The sequence below is a fragment of the Parasteatoda tepidariorum genome, chromosome 7, assembly GCF_043381705.1.
Source record: "Parasteatoda tepidariorum isolate YZ-2023 chromosome 7, CAS_Ptep_4.0, whole genome shotgun sequence".
NCBI lineage: Eukaryota > Metazoa > Arthropoda > Arachnida > Araneae > Theridiidae > Parasteatoda > Parasteatoda tepidariorum.
In genome coordinates this window covers 28,357,992-28,378,110 of record NC_092210.1, presented here as the reverse complement: position 1 = coordinate 28,378,110, position 20,119 = coordinate 28,357,992, and the positions used below count along the sequence as shown (strand labels likewise).

General features: G+C 28.7%; 1 protein-coding gene across 1 annotated transcript; it reads left to right on the top strand.

Moving 5' to 3' along the window:
* Positions 1-4,484: 4,484 nt before the first annotated feature.
* Positions 4,485-16,893, top strand: LOC107451704 (glycine receptor subunit alpha-2-like). The gene is made up of 7 exons (XM_016067880.3): positions 4,485-4,602; positions 6,854-6,921; positions 7,296-7,522; positions 8,757-8,839; positions 10,877-11,008; positions 13,000-13,364; positions 16,662-16,893. The coding sequence occupies exons 1-7, from the start codon at positions 4,485-4,487 to the stop codon at positions 16,830-16,832; spliced, it is 1,164 nt and encodes a 387-aa protein (XP_015923366.2). The 3' UTR covers positions 16,833-16,893.
* Positions 16,894-20,119: the final 3,226 nt, after the last annotated feature.

The window sequence follows — 20,119 nt, the reverse complement described above, 5'->3', positions numbered from 1 at the left end:
GAAACATCCCGGAGGATGATCCGAAGACATGCCATCACAATTTTGATCCTCTGCGGAGGGGATGGCACCCCCGCTTCGGTAGCCCGACGACCTGCGCGCGAAGTCGAGCACTTTACGGTAGCACAGTTTAACGAGGAACAATACCGCACACCCTCGGTCCCTATGCAGACTGATCCAACTGGTCATCCACCCGCACACTGACCGTAGCCAGTGATGCTTGACTTCGGTGATCTGCTGGGAACCGTGTCTTAACGATCAGTACACTGCGGGACTGTTTTGATTCATAAAAGATAATAAAATCATTTACCAACTTAAGGGCGTTGATTTTGTTTGACCAATAAAAGAAATTGCAATTTCTAACAGTTGAAAATTAGTCCTGTCATTCTGATTTTTATTTGTAGCAACATTGTTAAACGAACAGATTTGAAAACTTTGTTTTTCATTTGCTTGTGAAAAATGCAAGCCGGCTGATTTCATGTCGCCATAAGTGCTAAAAATACATTTTTTTTCTTCTCATTACCATTGTGATGGCAATAAGAAAAAGAATCTTTTATATTTCTTTTCAAAAATCATAAATCTCAATTAATGTTTAACTTGGTGAAGCATAAGCTACACAAACTATCACAAAGGACAAAATTCCTATTTTTCAAAAAATAATTAATTTCTTTTTAGAAAGTAGTTAAAATTGCTTCCTTTCACCATGTGCAGATGACGCCATTATTTGCAGTAATTCTAAGAAACATAGCTAAATAAATGAAATTCATGAAAAAAAGGTTGTTCTTTTTATCTTTCTTCACTTTATATTATTATTTTTTTAGGAATAAATTTCTTTAGAAATATTAACTTGCGTAATGCTTCTTTTTTTTCCTTTTAGTTTTCAAGTTTTATTGCAATATAATTTTTTTTTAAAGTTTAGACTTAGTTAAGAAAAGACACGAGACAATTTTTAAAATAATTTTTAGACCAATCCGGCCAAACAAATCATAAATGAAGATTAGAACTTGAACGAAAATAAGGAGTTGAGGAAAATTTGAATTTGATTACTATTAACGACCATCAATGCCAGGGATAGACCCAAAAAATTACTGTTAGATGACATAATAAGAGATCTAACCCTAATAAATATTACACAATGGAAATATAAGGCTGCAAGAGCAGGTTTAGAATAAGATTTTTTTGCAAGATAAGGACCACTGTCGGCTGCAGTGGCAAAAGGAAAGGAAGAAAAGGACCATTTATATTCTCTAAAATATAGTTCGAATAGATACGAACAACACAAGAAGAATATGGAGTATGGAATCTCTACAAGAGAATATGGAGAGTGGTAAGGAAGCTTCGGGCTCCTTAACGTTAGTTTTAGATTTTAACCATCTGGTAATAACTAAGCAATAGAAAAACTATTTTCACACAGTTATAAAATTCGCCATTCAAAGAATGATTCTACATTATAAATAAATTTAATTTATTGTTTCCAATACTTAGTTGATTTAAATGCATGTGTAAAAAAATATATAAAAAAAACCTAAAAATATGGGCAGTATTTAACATTACATAACACTGTACATTTTTAGTTCCTTAAATCCAAAACTTCTGTGAAAACAATCAAGTAGTTTCCGAGAAGTAAAAATTGAAAATTTGTAATTTGTGATTGTTTATATCCTAATAAATCTCGTTGTGTTTTCGTTTGAACTTAAAATAGCTAATTTATTTACGATAATGTAACGCAAATAAACGATAATGTAACGTGCCTTTTCTCTAAAATAATATTTTCATTTTTCTAAATGCGAATAATAGCTTCAAAATGGAGAAATGTTTGCTCATATACAGTTCACATAATTAGCCCCATATCTCAAGGATGCGAGGTTGAAATCCCGGTCATAGTTACTACTTTAAAATTTCATTTAATAAAAATAAATAGTTTTTTGTATATTTTGCAATACTGTAACATAAATAAAATATTATTTTACTTACAATTATTATTTTACATTTTCTTAAGTGCAAATTATAACGTTAAAATGGAGAAATTGTTGCGCATATAATGTACATATAAATGGCGCCATATTTTCCTTTAATATTACCCTATAATTTTCAAACTCAACCAGATATTATATTATAAAATAATATACTACAGTATTAAAGGAATTAATTATAGACAAATTAGGGGGCCCACAATGTGGCACAATATTATTCCATTGAAAAATCGCGGGACAGTACTTCAAGCTTGTTATATGTCTTACAGCAAGGTGTGATGTGTCCGTTAGGCATATCTGCCAACTTTTAATCCTTTCCATTACGATTTTTCCCAGTGGTATTAAAAAGGAATCAAAATTTCAATTTTAAGAAGAAAAAAATACGTTGTTTTTGAATAAGCTTAAGCTGACTACAATGATAATAACGCATAACGATATTCTACGCTTAATTTTTTTAAGAATAGTGGTGATCAAAATCATTTAAAAATTAGGTTTATAAAAGAAAAATTAGCATATATTTACTACCACTTTATATAAGAAAATAAAATTTTACGTCAAATGCGTAAAAGTTGGCAGCTATGCCGTTAGGTTTGCGTGATAGAAAGCAACTTATTGCTAGACCCTAGGTTCTGGGGTTCGTACACTGTTAATGGCTTAAATTTTAAAATTATATTTTATAAAATAAATGTTTTTTTAATCTATTTTACATAATTTCTAAGAAAATAATATATTTCGTTTCTAAAAATTATCATTTTTCCTTTTTCTAAGTTCGAATAATAGCGTTAAAATGGAAGAATTGTTGCTCGTATACTAAACAAACAAAGGGTCTCATACCCCCGGTCATGTACAATATTTATTAAAAATAAATTATTGTTATTTATATATATTTTATATATAACATTTAATAACTAATATTTCAAGTGCCCCGAGGTTACCACACCTGTTACAAAATAATCCTATCTTAAGATACCTATTATTACAAGCAAGGCGTAGTAGATTAATTAAGTATCACATAGGACCTAGGTGTACTGAACGCAGAATTTCTCCACTAGGGTACGAAAATATTTACATTGATTACGCTGCCCAAGGCTCAACACTTTTCCCTGACGGTTTTTATTTATTTTTTCTGCACCGAATAAGCAATCAATGAATTATGAACTTTTTTAAATGCATTGAACTTGTAAAAAACGCCAATTACTTATGATACCGATATTTTGTTATTTTTCGCAGTTGCCATAGTAACTGTAGTTAACTAGAAACACATTATACTATATTACACTCGTTTATTGAAAAGCTTATTTTGATCAAAAGTCTTTTTAGGCAGCGTCTGCAAATATTCGTATTCATTTAAAACAAGATCAAATATTTCAGCACCTCTATTTATAGAACATGAAAGGTTATGATTTCCAATATTGTGCAAACATTCAAGTAAGAGAAAAAACTGGATTTTTACCATTAGTTTAATCAGCTTTTCAATATAAGACCCAAATACAAAAGACAATACTTAAACTTTTAAGTCAAATGATAGCATATCATTATTTTTATTTACCATACCATTTAAGCAATACATTTCAAAAAAATATCAAATAAAAAATAATAAACAAGCGTGGTGATACTTAAAAGCCTACAGCAAAGTAATGCATCAGATATTTAATGTGATTTTTATGATTTGCACGTTATAATGTCTACTTACTTTCTATTATTTCATAAAATGTAGTCTTTAAAAATAAGCGTTTTTTTATTAATGAAAGATATTTGACTTTGATTAAATGGAAAATTATTTTAATATATTTGAAAGACGTCTATATTTCTCTTATGAAGTCACGACATTTAGAGATAAATTGTGAATATTTTACGAGCTAATCTTAAATTTTGACACGCTAGAAATATCTCTGGAAGTATTGACAACTTATCTTATTCAACTAAACAGTTTCAAAAATAGAAAACATTTAGAGCACTAATATAAAAACCAATAAATTTGTGAGCCAAAAAAAAATACATTTCGTTTCCTTACAATGTTGAAATATCACGTTAAAACAATGCCAAAAGATATGAACTTTGTATAGTAAAGCAAGAGTATAAAATTGTAAGAAAACGCGAAAAGTGTTTTAAAAGTTTTAACTCCTTCAGTATACACAGTGTTTAAAATTGTATACCTATTGTATATTTCTGCAAGAAAGCAAGAAACTACATGTTTTACAATTTATCATTTACTTTTTAAGTCAATTTATTAAATGTTTAAACTAATACTCAAAGCTTTTTTAATTTAAAATGTTTCGAAGAGATATCGTGCAAAAATTTGGAAGCAAACAAATTCTAATTTTCATTCTTTTGATATCTGATATGAGGTAACTAATTCTTTTAAAAATTAATTAAACAATCATCAAAAAATTGGGGATTTTTTACTTTTACTTTTCTGAAAACTAAATTTATTTTTTAATGTTCATAAAAAAGGGCACTTGTTTGCTAAGGACTGGAGTTACAGATTTCTTTAATTTTGCTTTCTAAGATTTTATGAGTAATTCTTACGGAATTTTTTCTAGGTGTGAAGAAATTCAAGAAGAAAAAAGAATAGAACAAGAAGATATTGCACCCCCGCATTATGATCGCTTGACGCCGCCGAAAATAAATGGTAATATTTCCTAACTGACGAATTTTTAAAAATATTTAATTATCTATTTTCAACAAGAATTTTTTTTTAATATAAAACTTTAAAGTTTTTATTTCTTTAAATGTTGTAAACTTTTATAGATAAATGTCTTTTTTTAATCTCAGTTTTGTTTCATTTTATTTTACTCAAAAGTATCTATGAACAATAAAATATGGTTTTATAATATGTAATACAATTTGCAAAATGCTGTAAAATTTAGTAATTTTATCCTGTTAATTTAGCATGGTATAAAAGCCATTCTCTCGGTAAATTTTACTTTTCAGTTTTTTTTTTTTTTTTTTACTAAAATTGTGGCAGTAAGAAATATAAATTTGAAAAACAGAATTTCCGGTAAACCTTTATCATATGAACGATAAAATTATCAAATGAATTGTATATATACCGAATGTTTTGGCTTTATTAGCCAGAATTAGGTTTGTTTTTTCTGCCAGAAATGGCATTACGGAAGTATGGAATTTTTATCTAATTTTTTCCCCATGTGTTCCTCGCCGGTGCTGGTGCTATCACTTCAAAGTAGTGCCAGATAATGTCATTATATGGTATAGTAATTTTATATAGCACGCGCGCAATTTAATACAATAGCAGCATTATTTGTGTCTCCTCAGAGCTTGCTTAAATGTGATCAAATCAAATGCAAAATTATTGAGTTGAAGATTATTTTAAAATATATAATGATTATCATTATCAAAATAATTTCTTTTCTGATAGTCTGACAGTAAACAGTGTTCAGGCCTATGTTGAAACATTATTCTCTCTGAAACATAAACACATTGAATGTAAAAAATTGATTGCAAAAAATTATGTTGCTTGATGATCAGCAATAATGACAATAGGATTAACTATTTGATTATCAATATTATCTTTTCTAATCAATTTAACAATCAACAGTGTCTCATCAGTATTTGCTGATATTATAATCACTTTAATTACTGTATTATAGGTTGAAATGTTTATTTACATATATCATGTTGATTAGCATCGTTATATAACATTGCTTCGCCCTTTACTTTTACAACAAGAATTGTGTATTTAGAATGCATGCCGAAATGCTATCACTTTGAATTCAAAGTTATTAGTTGTAAGCAAATGATATTCCATTGCATGATCATTAGCATTAAAGTAAGTCATCAAAAGAAATACGATTAGGTTATAAAATTATACTATAGTTTTTATTTTTTTATATGAATAAATTATAATCGTGTATTTATATTTGGTAATATGATATTTCAGGCATAAATACATACTTACGAAATATATTTAGGCAAGTGTATTACCCAAATCCTTGCGTTTTATACTGGATAAAAACAAGTAATCAGGCATTATCATACGCAAATATTTTCCGTTCAGTTCAACATTGTTAGTGGTTTTCTACATTTCCATTACTTTAAAAATATTTGCAAAATACTTAATTATAATTTATTGAATTATAAAATTTTCGAAGTCCCCTTAATTGGTTAATTTGTACACAGGTGGATTTTTTTATGACAATAGATGTTTAAAAAAAATACCTCTACTGATACAGATAATATAAATGATAAGGTATTACTTTCTACTGGTATAAGGAAAATATGATAAGGAAAATATGAAATTAACAATAATAAATAAAGTTAAAATAAGGAAAATCAAAATAATAACTATAATTTAATATAAAATTTAATAATAAATACTAAATACTCTATAAAAACATTAAGTTAAAACGACTTATTCCATCATGATAAACTTTCTATCTATGTAATTCTTTAAGAAACCTTTAGTTCAAATTATTCCATATTAAATAAACTTACAGTGAGCAAAAGTTGAGAGTTTTTGTGTTTTATTTTATGATTTAAAATATCATCTGCGAAATGTTTTAGCATATTTAAGGTTAGTTCCTAAAATCATTAAATTTGCCTCTAGAGCGTGAGAATCAGATCTTTAGACCAAAAGTTATCAATGCATTTTCTTTTTTCTTTTTTACACTGCACATTAACGTGCCTTCTATTGAGAAATCAAAGTAAACATGATAATGTGAATTTCTATAAATTTTGTCACTGTGTTAAAATAAATTAATCTGCTTATTCTAAGCTTAATTCATTGTTTAATATTATTTATTTATTTTGCTCAAAGAATTGAATATTAGCATTTCGAAGCTCATATTTTATCATTATAATAAAATATTTTGTTAAATCTAACTCGTATTCAATGTTTAAGATAATTTTTTTCTTTGTTCAAGGAAGTCATGTGATAGTAAATATTAGCATATCGAAGCTCAATGTTCGTTCTATCGATGAATCAGATATGGTAAGTTAAGAAAAATTTATTTTCTGCGAATTTATGAAGTTTAGAAGAAACTAGTGGCTGTTGCTTAATTATTTTAGAGCATTTCACTCTGGGCGATACATACGTTAGTATGCAAATTATTAGTGATCTTCAAAAACTTTTATTGTAATATCAAATTTTTAATGACTAAATCTAGATTCGTACATTTTCAGCAGAAAATATTTGATTACAGTTCAGTTAACCTTCTTTTTTTCACGTTGTGAATTTTCTTATGTTAAAGTGAATGAAAACGCTACTTAAAAAAAAGCTGTAGCAGTCTATTAACTGCAATGTTTGAAATAAATTGATTAAATTTTTAAATAACTGAATGAAATAATTGTTTAAATATTTTTAAGTCTTTCAGTGTCGTCATTGAAATGTGGCAAACGTGGAAAGATTTTAGATTAAATTATCCTTCATGGTCAAAGAAACGCTCCCAAGTTCTGGATTCTGATTGGATGAAAGTTTTATGGAATCCCAACATATATTTCATTAATTCTGTTGACGGAAAAATGGATAACATTATTTCTCCAAGTAGTTTTTTCTGGGTATCAAAATCCAAAACAGTTTTCTATTGCTGTAGGTAAGCTCATTTATTCCATTTTATCATAGATACCTAGTTTTTAAAATAAATGTGATCTTTCTATTACTGGAAAGATTCAGAAAATATAGGGTTCTACAAAAGCTTATCTTACGAAGTTCTAAAGTAACACATCATGCATCATTTTAGAGAATCTGGACGCCAGGCGCCTGTCTTTAGTTTAAGTTATACGTAAGTGAATGTGAGGGGATATAAATACATTTTGCATGTTTATCTATGTAGGGTTTAATCAGACCTCTTACTGTACAAGAACTTCGGTTCTCTAAAGCTGGCACAGGCAAACATACGTTAATGGCCAGAATATTTCATGCAAGTGCTAAATGTCTTATCACATTAAATTGTTTTTTGTAAAAAAATGTAAGTTGCTGAACAGAAATAGTCTCATTTTGGCCCACGATTTCCGTTATTTTTATTGGATGATTTTTCCCCGGTTGTCTGTTAGCACTCTTCGCAAAATGTTTCTTTCACTGACAAAACGTTTAACGAAGGGCTTAAGAACAAACTCATCTAGGATAAAAAAAAAAAAAGGAGCAACCTCTTATTAAAATGTAACTAAATCATACTATAGTACACAAAAAATAATTTGTGAGGGGTGGTCAAAAAATTTCTATATTGTAAGTTTTTTATACCTGTTACGCCTTTCGGCAACCATCCGACTGTTTCTCCAGCTTAAATGTATCTATTTGTAAAAAAAGAAGAAAAACTTCTTTTTTGTGTCTACAAATAATTCCGATTTAAAACATCGAAGTTTCCTCAAATATCTCCCACTTTCTTGTAAGCAATTTCTGCGTTATACGACGTACGAGATATGGTAACGTGCATTTTTATGGAACGATTTTATGGAATAACCAGATTTTGTAATTTTCCTTGATGTTTTGTCGCAATTTTTGAGTCACAATTTCTTCATCATTCCTCACTACAGTGATGCAGTGATGGAGGTATTTTCAGAGGAATGTCTAACAATTTTTGATCTTAAGAACCCGAAAAACGAATAACAGCTCGTGGACGCTATTTAAACAACACGTGTAATAACGTGGTCTTTGTTAAAGTTTCACTATTTTTCACAGGCACTTTGGAATTGAACGATTGCCAACCTAAAGCCATCATTTTGCTAAGTGTCTATGCGTATCTGCTATGCACTCGCTTATGCGCATTTAGCAACAACGTCCTCAACAACGTCCAACGTCCTTATGTATATGTTTTTCTTGAATTTAAGGTTGCTGTTGAAGCTGATATGTGAGATGGATTTAGTTCGTTTTCCTCATGATGAACAAAAATGCTCCATGAAATTAGCTTCAGGTAAATAAAATCTGATCTCTATGGTCTCAACATTCCTGACAACTTGATGATCTTCAAACAGATATGAATTAGTTAGGGCAAAGCACATTTAAGGAATATATAATCTATTAAAAATATTGGGTACATTCTGAACACAGAATCAAGCAAATTCCCTATTAGTTGAAAAAAGTTGGTCAATAATATAGGGTAAATTAATTTTTCATTGCGATACGCGATGGCTCTTGTGGTTCAAGTTTACCAAAAATTAAATATATTTGTAATTTGTTGAGCAATTTTTGTAAGCTTCGTAATAGTGATAGGTTGCTAAGTGTTATGCTAAGAAAAATTTGAATGTATAGTTTTCATATACGTTAGAGAACAATATATTTGAAGGAGGTCTAATTCATTGGCATCGAATGAGTTTATCGAAATGAAATATCATCTTTTATGCAAATTATTAGAATTTCAAATTATACAGGTAGTTTCAAAATTCAGACAAATTCAAAGGAAAAATAAAAAACAAGAATAGAATTAATACTTAACATAGAAATTGCGGTCAAAAACCACATTGATTTCGAAAAACGCGTTTCGGCTCTGAATCTCATACCTAAGGAAGTGGATTGGATGCCAGAAACGCATTGTATGGTGTCTATGGACTTTTGGGACTTTCTATGAAGCCTATGGGTATTTTTCTATGGGGTCATCTTAAGTCACAAATTTTTATGATGCCTGTGAACTCAAATGAAGCTTGTTCATCATTGCTCAAAGAGAGGATCATCATTGCTTCCGTGAATTTGAAAAAGCCACCTATCATTTTCGAATGCGTCTGGGAATCGTTTTTAAGTCGCTGTAGTCTGTACACAACGAGTGCCACTTCTAGCAACTTTTGTTGTAATTAGTCAAATAAATCTCTTTGCAGCAGAAGCTGTCTTCCAGAGTGTCGTTGAAGCCTGTGTTGGTGTTTTGTGATTTTCATCCTCTCAACATGGTTTGCGACCTCTTTTTCTATGTTAATCTTTCATCGTCTTTATGCCTCTTATCACCCCTCTAAATTTGACGGTCGAATTTCGGAACACCCTATAAGACGGTTGCTCGATATAAATTTCGTATCCGCCTCTCATGAACCACAGTGCTGACGAACAATATTCTCACGGGTGGGCAGATAATGGGTAAGGTAGAGTCCCTTTACAGCAAGGCCAACTGTAAGAGGCTTTCGTGGTTTTCCTCATCATATAGCGCTAATACTGGTAAGTTCCACCAAAAAGTCCTCAACGAAGGCAAATTTCTCCCAATACTTGAACCAGGAGTTCTCTTGTATTCTGTTCAAAATTAAAAAGTTAAGAAGTTGAACATTGGTACTCGTTAACTCAAAATTGTGTCAGCTGTTCTACGCTGACATAACCGGCGTTAGGATGAAAGCTTGTGCAGGAACCGTAGCGTGGAGTAGTAATGTCTGTAAAGACGACTTGTAAAGAATAGATGATTTGTATAGGACAAGACGGTTTGTAAAGACGATTTGTAAAGGACAAGCAAGAGCATGCATAAGCAATAATTAGGGAAATACAAGTTTGATAATAAAAATCAATGTACTTTTTCCTACTAAACGTATCTTATTTTCCCCTAAAGAATTTCTATTTTTGACTTCAAAAAAATTTTAGATTGTTGCTGTCTGTAAAAAATTCTTACAGTTGATCCTTTCTTTAAATGCATACTGTAGAAAAATCCTTATAGCAGACATTTCTAATATTTCTTCATATTCTTTTACCTATAGAGGATGATGAAAGATATGTTAAGTCTTTCATTTAATGTGTAATGTGTTAAATGCGTGTGATGTGCAATGTAATGTGTTAATTTTTTCAAATAAGTCATCTCCCATACATGAGTATTGATTTGAATTTTAAAAATATCATTCCTTTGAAATAAATAATATTAAAAACGTCCAATTTGTTACTGAAACTTCTTTATTTGTATAAAATAATACTGCAGAAGCATTAATTATAGCGCATAAACTCTCTTAACGAAAAAATATACAAAATAAAAGTAATTATTTTGTTTTAGCTTTTTTTAGTGAGAAAGATCTTGTTCTGCAGTGGAAGTATACTGGAAACAAAACGGATAAATTCTCTAGCCTTCAACAATTCGACATAACCAATGTAGAGAACAGTAGATGTCTTATGCAAAGGGGAAGTAGTAAGTAAAACAATAAAAGAATATATTTTCTTTATGTCAAGTACTCAGGATTATATTTTAGACATTATATCATTGCTTAATACTTACCTTTAACCATACTTTAATATTTAGTAATTTATACAATAATTTGAAGAAAAATGCTAAGTTCTTTAAAGAAATTGACGTTTATATGTTACCAGCATTAAAGGAAATAAGAACATTTTTAGGTGTTAGTCAGGCGTTTTATAAAATATGAGAATAAGAAAATACACTACCTAAGCATTGTATACAGTTATAAATGCACTTTTGGAAAGATATGATTGCATGGTATGGCGGATGCAAATCATGGAAATAAACATATCAATTTTTCTTCGATTTATATTCTTATATTAGAACCGCCGTCGCTCTTCCAGGTGTTCAACTCAATATTACATTTTGCTTCGAAAAGTCTGTAAGAATTAGAAAGGAGTACAAAAATGTACTGGAATTAGCCTTCTAGTTTCTATAAAAAAAATATATACGGCTTATTTGCTAAATATTAATAGATGTAATATAATAGCATCCGATTACGAAAAAAAACGTCAGTATTGGGAAAGTTGAACAATATCTCCAGGTAAATCCGTGATATCCTGGTCTATCAGTTTGTTCTAAATAAATTGCTTTTAGAAGAAAAAAAAGTCCCTTTCTCGAAAAAAAAATTTACCCACGCGTTGCATGTATAAATTTCGCTCATATAATACTATTAAAACGTATCCCTACTTACAAAAAGCGAACAATAATCATTATTCTTACTTAGCCGTTTAGTCACATATTGCAGAGACTAAACGGCTATACATATACAAATATACATTGTATAATGTATATACATTGTATATTGTATATACATTGTATAATGTATATACATTGTATATTATATATATATTGTATAATGTATATACATTGTATAATGTATATTTTTGCTCATACTCATTTACCTAACTCATTCTAGAATAATTCGTATACACATGCGAAAATGTTTTATTTTCTATGCTTATGTACAGTGCACAAAAAAGGAGAGAAAAAAAGAAAGAAAAAAACTGGCTACCCTGAATAACTTTTGATCTAATGATTGAATCTTCACATTCCAAGGCTCATTCTTAATGGTTTGAGCGGTGACTTCAAATATGCTAATCAGTTAGTGCTGACGTTGTTCTAAGTTACGAAATCAGGCGCAAAAATGTATTTTCTCTTAATAAACATACATTTTTGACAGATTTGGATTTCTGACCCCCAAAATATAGGGGGTTGCGGGAATCTGGGAAATATGGTTCAAATAGTTTGGTCAATCGAGCGATCCAAAGTTTGTACTCCTTAATGCAAAATTTACTTTTTGCGAAAACTTTTGAAGCGATTTGAAAAATTTTTGCACATAATTATAAAATTCGTCTATCCAAAGATAATTCCATGTTGAAAATAATATTTAATAAATATTTATTAGTTTTTGCTACTTTATTTAATAATGGTCGAAAAAAATGCGAATTTTAAGGAATACAATTTTTTGCATAACTTTAAAGAATATAATTTTGCTTGGTAAAATTCAAAATTTTAGCAAAATTGGGAAAACTGAGAAATTGAATTTACCTGAGAAATTGAATTTTAAAAAAATCAGATAATCAAAATTCAACTTCACTGGAACTATTATGGGTTAAAATCAATTATGGGTTAAAATTTTCTTGTTGCAGGGCTGACAGTGAGAGGTTTTCGTGGTTTTTCTCCCAATTTAACGCAAATGCGTATTAGTTCCATCGAAGAGTCCACCGCAAAGGCTAGTCTGTCTCAATGCTTGATCTAGTAGCTCTCTTGTCTTCTGGTTTGGGCTCAAAGCTGCATGGCTATGGAGATCAACATTGATAGACATAAACACAAAATTTTGCTTGCATTTCAACACTGGTTATAAAATAGAATAATACCTAATGCATACTTTTGCAATACCTAATGCATGCTTTTAAATTACTCTCTTTGTTGTATTTTAGGAAACGTGTCTTGTCTGGAAGAAACGATTGTTCTTCTTAGAAGAGGTGGTTACTTTCTCATTAACGTCTACATACCGACAATTCTGATCGTTTTTATGTCTATGTTGACATTTTGGATACCACTTGATGCCGTCCCTGCCCGAGTAACTCTTGGTGTTACTAGCCTGCTGACCATTATAACCAAGCAGTATCAGGCCTCGCTGCCGAATGTTTCCTACATTGTGGCTCTCAATGTCTGGCTGTCCTGCTGTATAGCTTTCGTATTCTTCAGTTTATTGGAATTCGCTACTGTAATTGCTCTCAACTCGAAATCTAAAAAACCTAGTAGTACTTTTCGAGATGATTCCGAAATGATTTTACCTATGGTAATTCTTTTTTATTATTGATTTTTCCTACTAATTTAAATAGAAGTTCTCTATTTATGTATTACAAATGACCTATTAAACTTTTCTTTAAAATGAAACTATTTTAACAAATAAGATATGTATTTTTCTTTCTGACTACTGTGCATTTGTACGACCTATTCATGACTTTTAATTTGTAGGTCACAAAGAAAAATTCTCTACCTTTTGCCGGTTCTTTTATACTAGTTATTAGAAAGGTCGATATAAAGAAAATCCATAGTTACCTGAAAATGAAAGGCGTTATTGTTATTTTATTTTTTTTAATACAGGAAAAATTGTTTAATTGCTGCATTGTTCATGTACCTAAATATTTGCAAAAACTTAGAATTATTCATTCATATAGATGATAAAATCTCGCCAAATGTATGTTTTATTATTTATTGGTGTAAAAAAAATCAAGAATTAATTCTGTTTAAAAAATTTTCAACTAAATAGAATTATAGTTTAGAATCGAATCTCTGCCTCGTGTTTAAAACTCTCTATTTCACTTTTCATAAACCAATATTTTATAACTCTTACGATTTTAGAATTAACTCTTGTGATTCTATGAATTATATCAAAGTATTTTATGTTAGTAAATATTATGAACATTCCTTTTAGAAGTTCTTTTATATCAAACTGATTTTTATTAATAAATATATCCTATTACACCGTTTGAAAATTATTTTTCAGACAAGAGACTTCAAAGAAAAAAGTTTTTCTATCCTGCAATAATTTTACGCAATTAAAAAAAACCTCCTGTGGAAAATTAGGTTTTAACATAATTCATTAAAAGAAAGTAAATTAGCTGTATTTGCATGCCATTCTGATTTAATGTAATGAAAAAATTCAAAATATTTAAAAAATAGTTATTGATTAATTCCTGGCACGCACGAGTAATCTGACTTGGCACCCATGATACATTGAGTCATCACTGACAACTCTCAGCATTTTTAATTTATTGCTCTCAAATGGGACAATAAAACAATAAAGCAAATTTTAAGTCTGCATATCTAAAAAAAGTAGAATTTTTATGTAATAAAAGCTATTTTATTACATGCACGTAGCATACGGAACTACCACAACAACGTCTGCTATGTATGATGGTTGGATTATCCGTGTGCGAGCTCCTTCGTCACACGAATTCTCCCCCTCTTCAGTGGGCGTAATCCTTAATCAATCTTCAACTGTCAAAATCGGAGAAGGAAAATCGGAGGGGTGAAGAACTAGATGAAGCTTGAAGAAGGCTGCTAGAGGATTATCCTTTATCGCCTCTTATTTGCAAATTATTTATAACAAGCTGATTAGTAGAGGAAAGCACGTGCTTTTTTGAAAGTTATTATCTTAAATGAAGTAAAATAATTCTATATTTATCACTTCATATAAATGGTGTTTTAAAAATCATACATTTCCATGAATTATAACTTAATGTTAGATAATAATTTTAGCTTGCAGTTATTTAATTAATTTTATGTTATGTTATTAATGTTCAGTTATTAATTATTATTCATTTCTTATAAACATTGCGTAATGTTTCTTAAATATAAGTTCTCAAAGGTTTTAATGTTGGTTTCAATTTTTCCTTGGTTTACATTTATGCGCATTTAAATTTTTCTTAGTTATGATACTCAACTTATACCAGTTTTTTCATTATTTCGATTGTAACTTAATGATGTTAATGCTAAGTTCTCCTAATTGTAGTTATTTAGTTTAATTTACGTACAATGCAAATTTTTATTAATTATAGTTATTTTTTATCAACATTTTGTAAAAAAATTTTAGGAAANTATATATATATATCCGAATTTTCCTAACCAGTGGATATTATATTTCTACATGAGCATCTCCTTCGAATTATTTCTGTGAAGCAAATGTTCTCCTTCTAATTCCCGATATTTATTCCAGTGACATGAAAATACCATATTTCTGCATAAATTTTGTCGATTATAATTCTATATTCAGTGATTTTTTTTTTCATGGAATCTTAAATGATCGAAGTGGAATTCCGGTTTATAGTGGAATTCCGGTTTATATAAATAAAATATTAAAAAACAATTGTGCACCTAGAAACCAGGAAAAGACTACTAATTATTTTGAAAACTAATTTTTCATTCTTCCAATTAAATTTTCAAAATATTCAATACTATTTTCACATCAAAAAATAGATTTTATGTCAGACAGTTGAATGGTAAGGCGTGGAGCAACATCGTGTTTGGCTCTGAGTACGTTTTTAAAATATACACATTGAAAATATACACTTTAAAATATACACAATATACATTAAATGTTTATAAAATACAATTAAAGATTAAAAAAATATTTTACTTAAATAATTTCATAAAAGAAACCAAATTCTATATATATATATATATATTTCTCTTACACGACGACAAAAAAATGCCTCATTACAACTCCCCGAATGGCAACACTAGAAAACCGAGCAATGATTGCCGCTAAAAAAGTCACATGCCGAATCTAACTGAGGTGGCTCAGTCTCAGTCAAATTAGTCTCAGTCGTGCTGTTACGCTTTTGAAGTATAATCAAAAGAAGCGTGCTCGAAGATTGGAAGAGAGTATTGATGACATCTATGAAAGACGTAGTGGTGAAAGAATGCGTAGACGACGTGCTGTTATTTCAATAGACTTAATTATAGCCAAACTTTTAACCTTTTTAAAGAAATATCAGTTTTAGAAATTTTATCTTAAGAAATTTTATCTTAAAAAATTTCATCTTAAGAAATTTTATCCTTAGAAATTTTATCTTATACTATAGCACATTTCTAATAGGTTTAACGAATTACATGTCATTTATTTGAATTCAAATTTATTTAAATGACTTAGTATTTACTAAAAAGATGTATTTTTTTTTAAAAGTTGTTATATGGATTTGAATGATTGTTTTGAATTCTTAGAATTTTGTGCATTTGCAATGTACCGAAGTTAGTAGCGAGCGAAGCAAACCATATAAGATTGCATAGCAATTTTCGGGGGTTGGCGAGCGTTAGCCATCCGGGGGCGCAGCCCACTAGTAATAAATAATAGATTAGATTTTTGATTGAATACATATAATTTCAGGCATCAAAAACCATTACTGGTTTAAAAAAAAAATATAAACCCCTTCAACTCTGTCGTAGAATCTTAGAATTCTGCAGAATACCGTTTAAATATCGCTGCTGTGTAATAGTTATGGAATTATTTCTTTCTAAAAACAATTTTTAGTGCATTAGCAATTTAAGTCTCTTATTTTGTAATCTAAGTTGTTGTTTTTCTCTGTTATAGGTAATTTTGAAAGCGAATGGGACATGGAGCACAAAGCAGTGTTGGAACGCCCTTTTAGAGAAAAAGTTTAAAATATCAGCTTACCATCTTGATTATTTTTCTAGAATAATTTTTCCCTTGTGTTTTTTCATATTCTGTATCGTTTACTGGCATTATTACAATTCATTTTGATTCAAATGTTTCGATTATTACTATTATGTATTAATTAAAAAGATTTTGAGAGAGATGCTCATTAATGAACCAGTTATTTCTCAATCTATTATCACCACAGTGAGATTTTCAGAATTCAAAAATATCATATTAAACATAGCCCTTTTACCCATAACTTTATAAATAAATGAATAAATTTGATTTTTTCCCCCAGCGATTTAATGATGTATTTTTTCTGTAATGTTAAAATGATGTATTTTTTTTATTTTAAGGAAGTTATTAAAAATTATTAATAAATTAAAAGCGTCCTTCTATAAGCAAACACTATTTTTTTAAGCTGGTTTATTTAAAGCGATCAACTTAAGTGTTAAAAAAATTGAGAAAAGTCAAAATAATCGTGACTCAAAAATCGCGTTAAAATATGCAACTACATGAAGTTCCTTACTTTTTAGAATTCTTGTCAAATACGAAGTCAAAAATCGAAAAGCACTTAAAAGTTCTTAAACTAATATTTAAGCTAAATTATAATAAATGTTCACACACAGAATGATCTTTATTTTTTAGAATCCTTATCAAATGTAAAGTCAAAACTTGAACTGCACATCGGAGGTCGTAAATTAACATTTAAACGAATTCTATTGAAAAAAATGAGATGGAGTCACAAAGACCTGTTTGATTGTCAAATAAAAAAGCTCGAAATTTTATCAAGCAGTATTTCTGGCTTCCATGTTACCGTCTCGCCTTTCTCAATAGTGGTTCGTTAAATTTCTATAGTACTTTTATTTATTTTTAATTTCTTTATGTATGTATGTATGTATGTATATATATATATATATATATATATATATATATATATATATATATATATATATATATATATATATATATATATATATATATATATATATATATATATATATATATATATATNATATATATATACAACGCTTACACGCTTACACAAATATTATATACAATAATATTTGTGTAAGCGTGTTGCATTCGATACAAAAATAACATTGTTAAGGAAAATTAGAAATTTTATTATCACTTTGCAAGGCAACATTTTTGTTTTCGTTGGTGATTCAACTATTTGATCATCTTTGCGTGTTATGAAAGATAAATATTTATTGTTGAATAGAACTTTTGCAATTCTTAATCTATTATAATAAAATGAAGAGTTCGTCTGTCAATCTGTGTGTGTTTCTCTCCTTTCTTATAACTCAACCGTTTGAAAAATTTAGAAATAGTGAAATTTGGATAGCGGCTGCAAGGTGAAAATTTAGCTCCCGATTCTAAAATTCGTCTGAAATTTTCAATTAGTTCTTATGATAGTGCCGTATGAATAATGGATTTTTTTTATTAGTTGCCAGTGACGATTTCAATATTTTAATTATTACATCAGTGATACTTGTCAACTTATAGCTTTCATTTTAAAAAGGAGTTTTTGCGGACTCTTCGATTTTTAATTATTTTTTATCCATTGTGTTAAGTCAACTCAACGATGAACGTGAAAGCATTTCCGAATTACGCCACTTGATTATTATTTCTAAAGATATTTGAAGCCATGTGTTTATTTTGCTTGTAGTTATGTTTTTGAAACGTGAATCTATAAAAATAATTAAAATCAACAGTAATTGAAATAAAATAAAATAAGTTTTGAAAAGCAAAAATAATGGAGAAATAGTACTAATTTGTATAGGAGAAACGAAAATAAACCACACTCTTATTCATGCCAATCATTCTCAATTAAATTAAGTTGGATTCATTTTCATTTTGATTTTGTTGAAGTTTTTAGGATATATTCTCCACGTAAAACTATAACACACTTGTTTCTTTATATTTGAAAATAAAATATTTTTTACAAAATTTGAATGAAATCGGTCGAATAGTGTCTGAGATATCGAATTCTAAATATGTGACTTTCTCAGGAACTGCTCTACCGATTAAGTTCAAACGTTGTGTTTTGCAATATTAAATTACATTCTTCAAAATGATATAACATTTGTGTACCTTATAATTAAAAAAAAAATTTGACCATCATTAAATTTAAAAAAAATAATTATTGAAAATTATTTTTAGCTTTATCTTCAGATAAACGAATTTCATAATTGTATGCAAAAAAATTTCAATTCGATTGAATAGTTACAGAGATAATGCGAAATACATAAGAAATAACATTAACATTAAGGAGTCTAAATCTTGGACCGTTCTCCTGGCCAAATTATTGAAAACATATGTATTTAAATTGCGGCTACTACTGCTATTTCGGGGAAGGGAGGTATCAGGAATCATAATCTGACGAAAAACAAATTATTCAGAGAAATTACAACAACAATTTATTCCGAGAAATTACATTTTTGTGTCTGATTTCGTTACTTAAAGTAACATCTGCAGCTGGGAAATAAAGAAGACAATTAAAAGAAAAATTATTCGCTTTAAGTACATAGCCGAATTAAATACATCCAAATAGACATAGAGTACTTTTAAATCAAAGTTACTAAATATAGATAATTATTTTCTCAACTATAAACAAACATAACCAAACAATAAAAATTCATGTTAAAATTATCTCAGCACACCCAGCACAAAACCTAGAAGTAGTGACTAGAAGTTATGGATAATTTACTTTCATCATCATATTTTCTACTATTAATTAATTGCTACACTTCAAAAGTCTTGCTGACGAATTTTCGAGTGAAAACAATCAAACACTATAAGGGGTTTTACATCTCAATTTTTAACCACTACGTTTCGCTTTAAATTTGCATTTTAAATTCTAATAGACACAAATAAAATTACAATTAGTATGCAAGAAAATCTTTCAAAACAGTAATAAAAAAATGTTTATTGATAGATAAAATACCTAAGAAAAATTAAAAATAAAATTGAAATATTTTTTAATTATCTTCTTCATTAACTTAAAAATTTTAATGAGTATTTTACTAATACCTGTTGCATACTTTTATTCGGAAAACATTTTCCAAGAAATCATGATATTCATCTAAAAAAATTATTTTTGCAAAAGTATTTTTGAAAAAATCAGATAAAATAATTATACCACTCTTTGTTTAAAAAGGATGATTTTCTTCTTCTGCACTAACGTTTGGTAAAGTTTGATTTCCATTTTAAAATTCAGGTGCAAGAATTCATTCCAAAGAAATAAAAATAATACCCTTTTAAGATAAAAACAATATTCTTACTTTTACTTTTTACTTTCCAAGATAAAAAATAATTATCTTTTGACATTTATCTCCTTCAAGACTCCTTGAAACCATGTTATTCGATTACCATAAGTTGTCTGATTT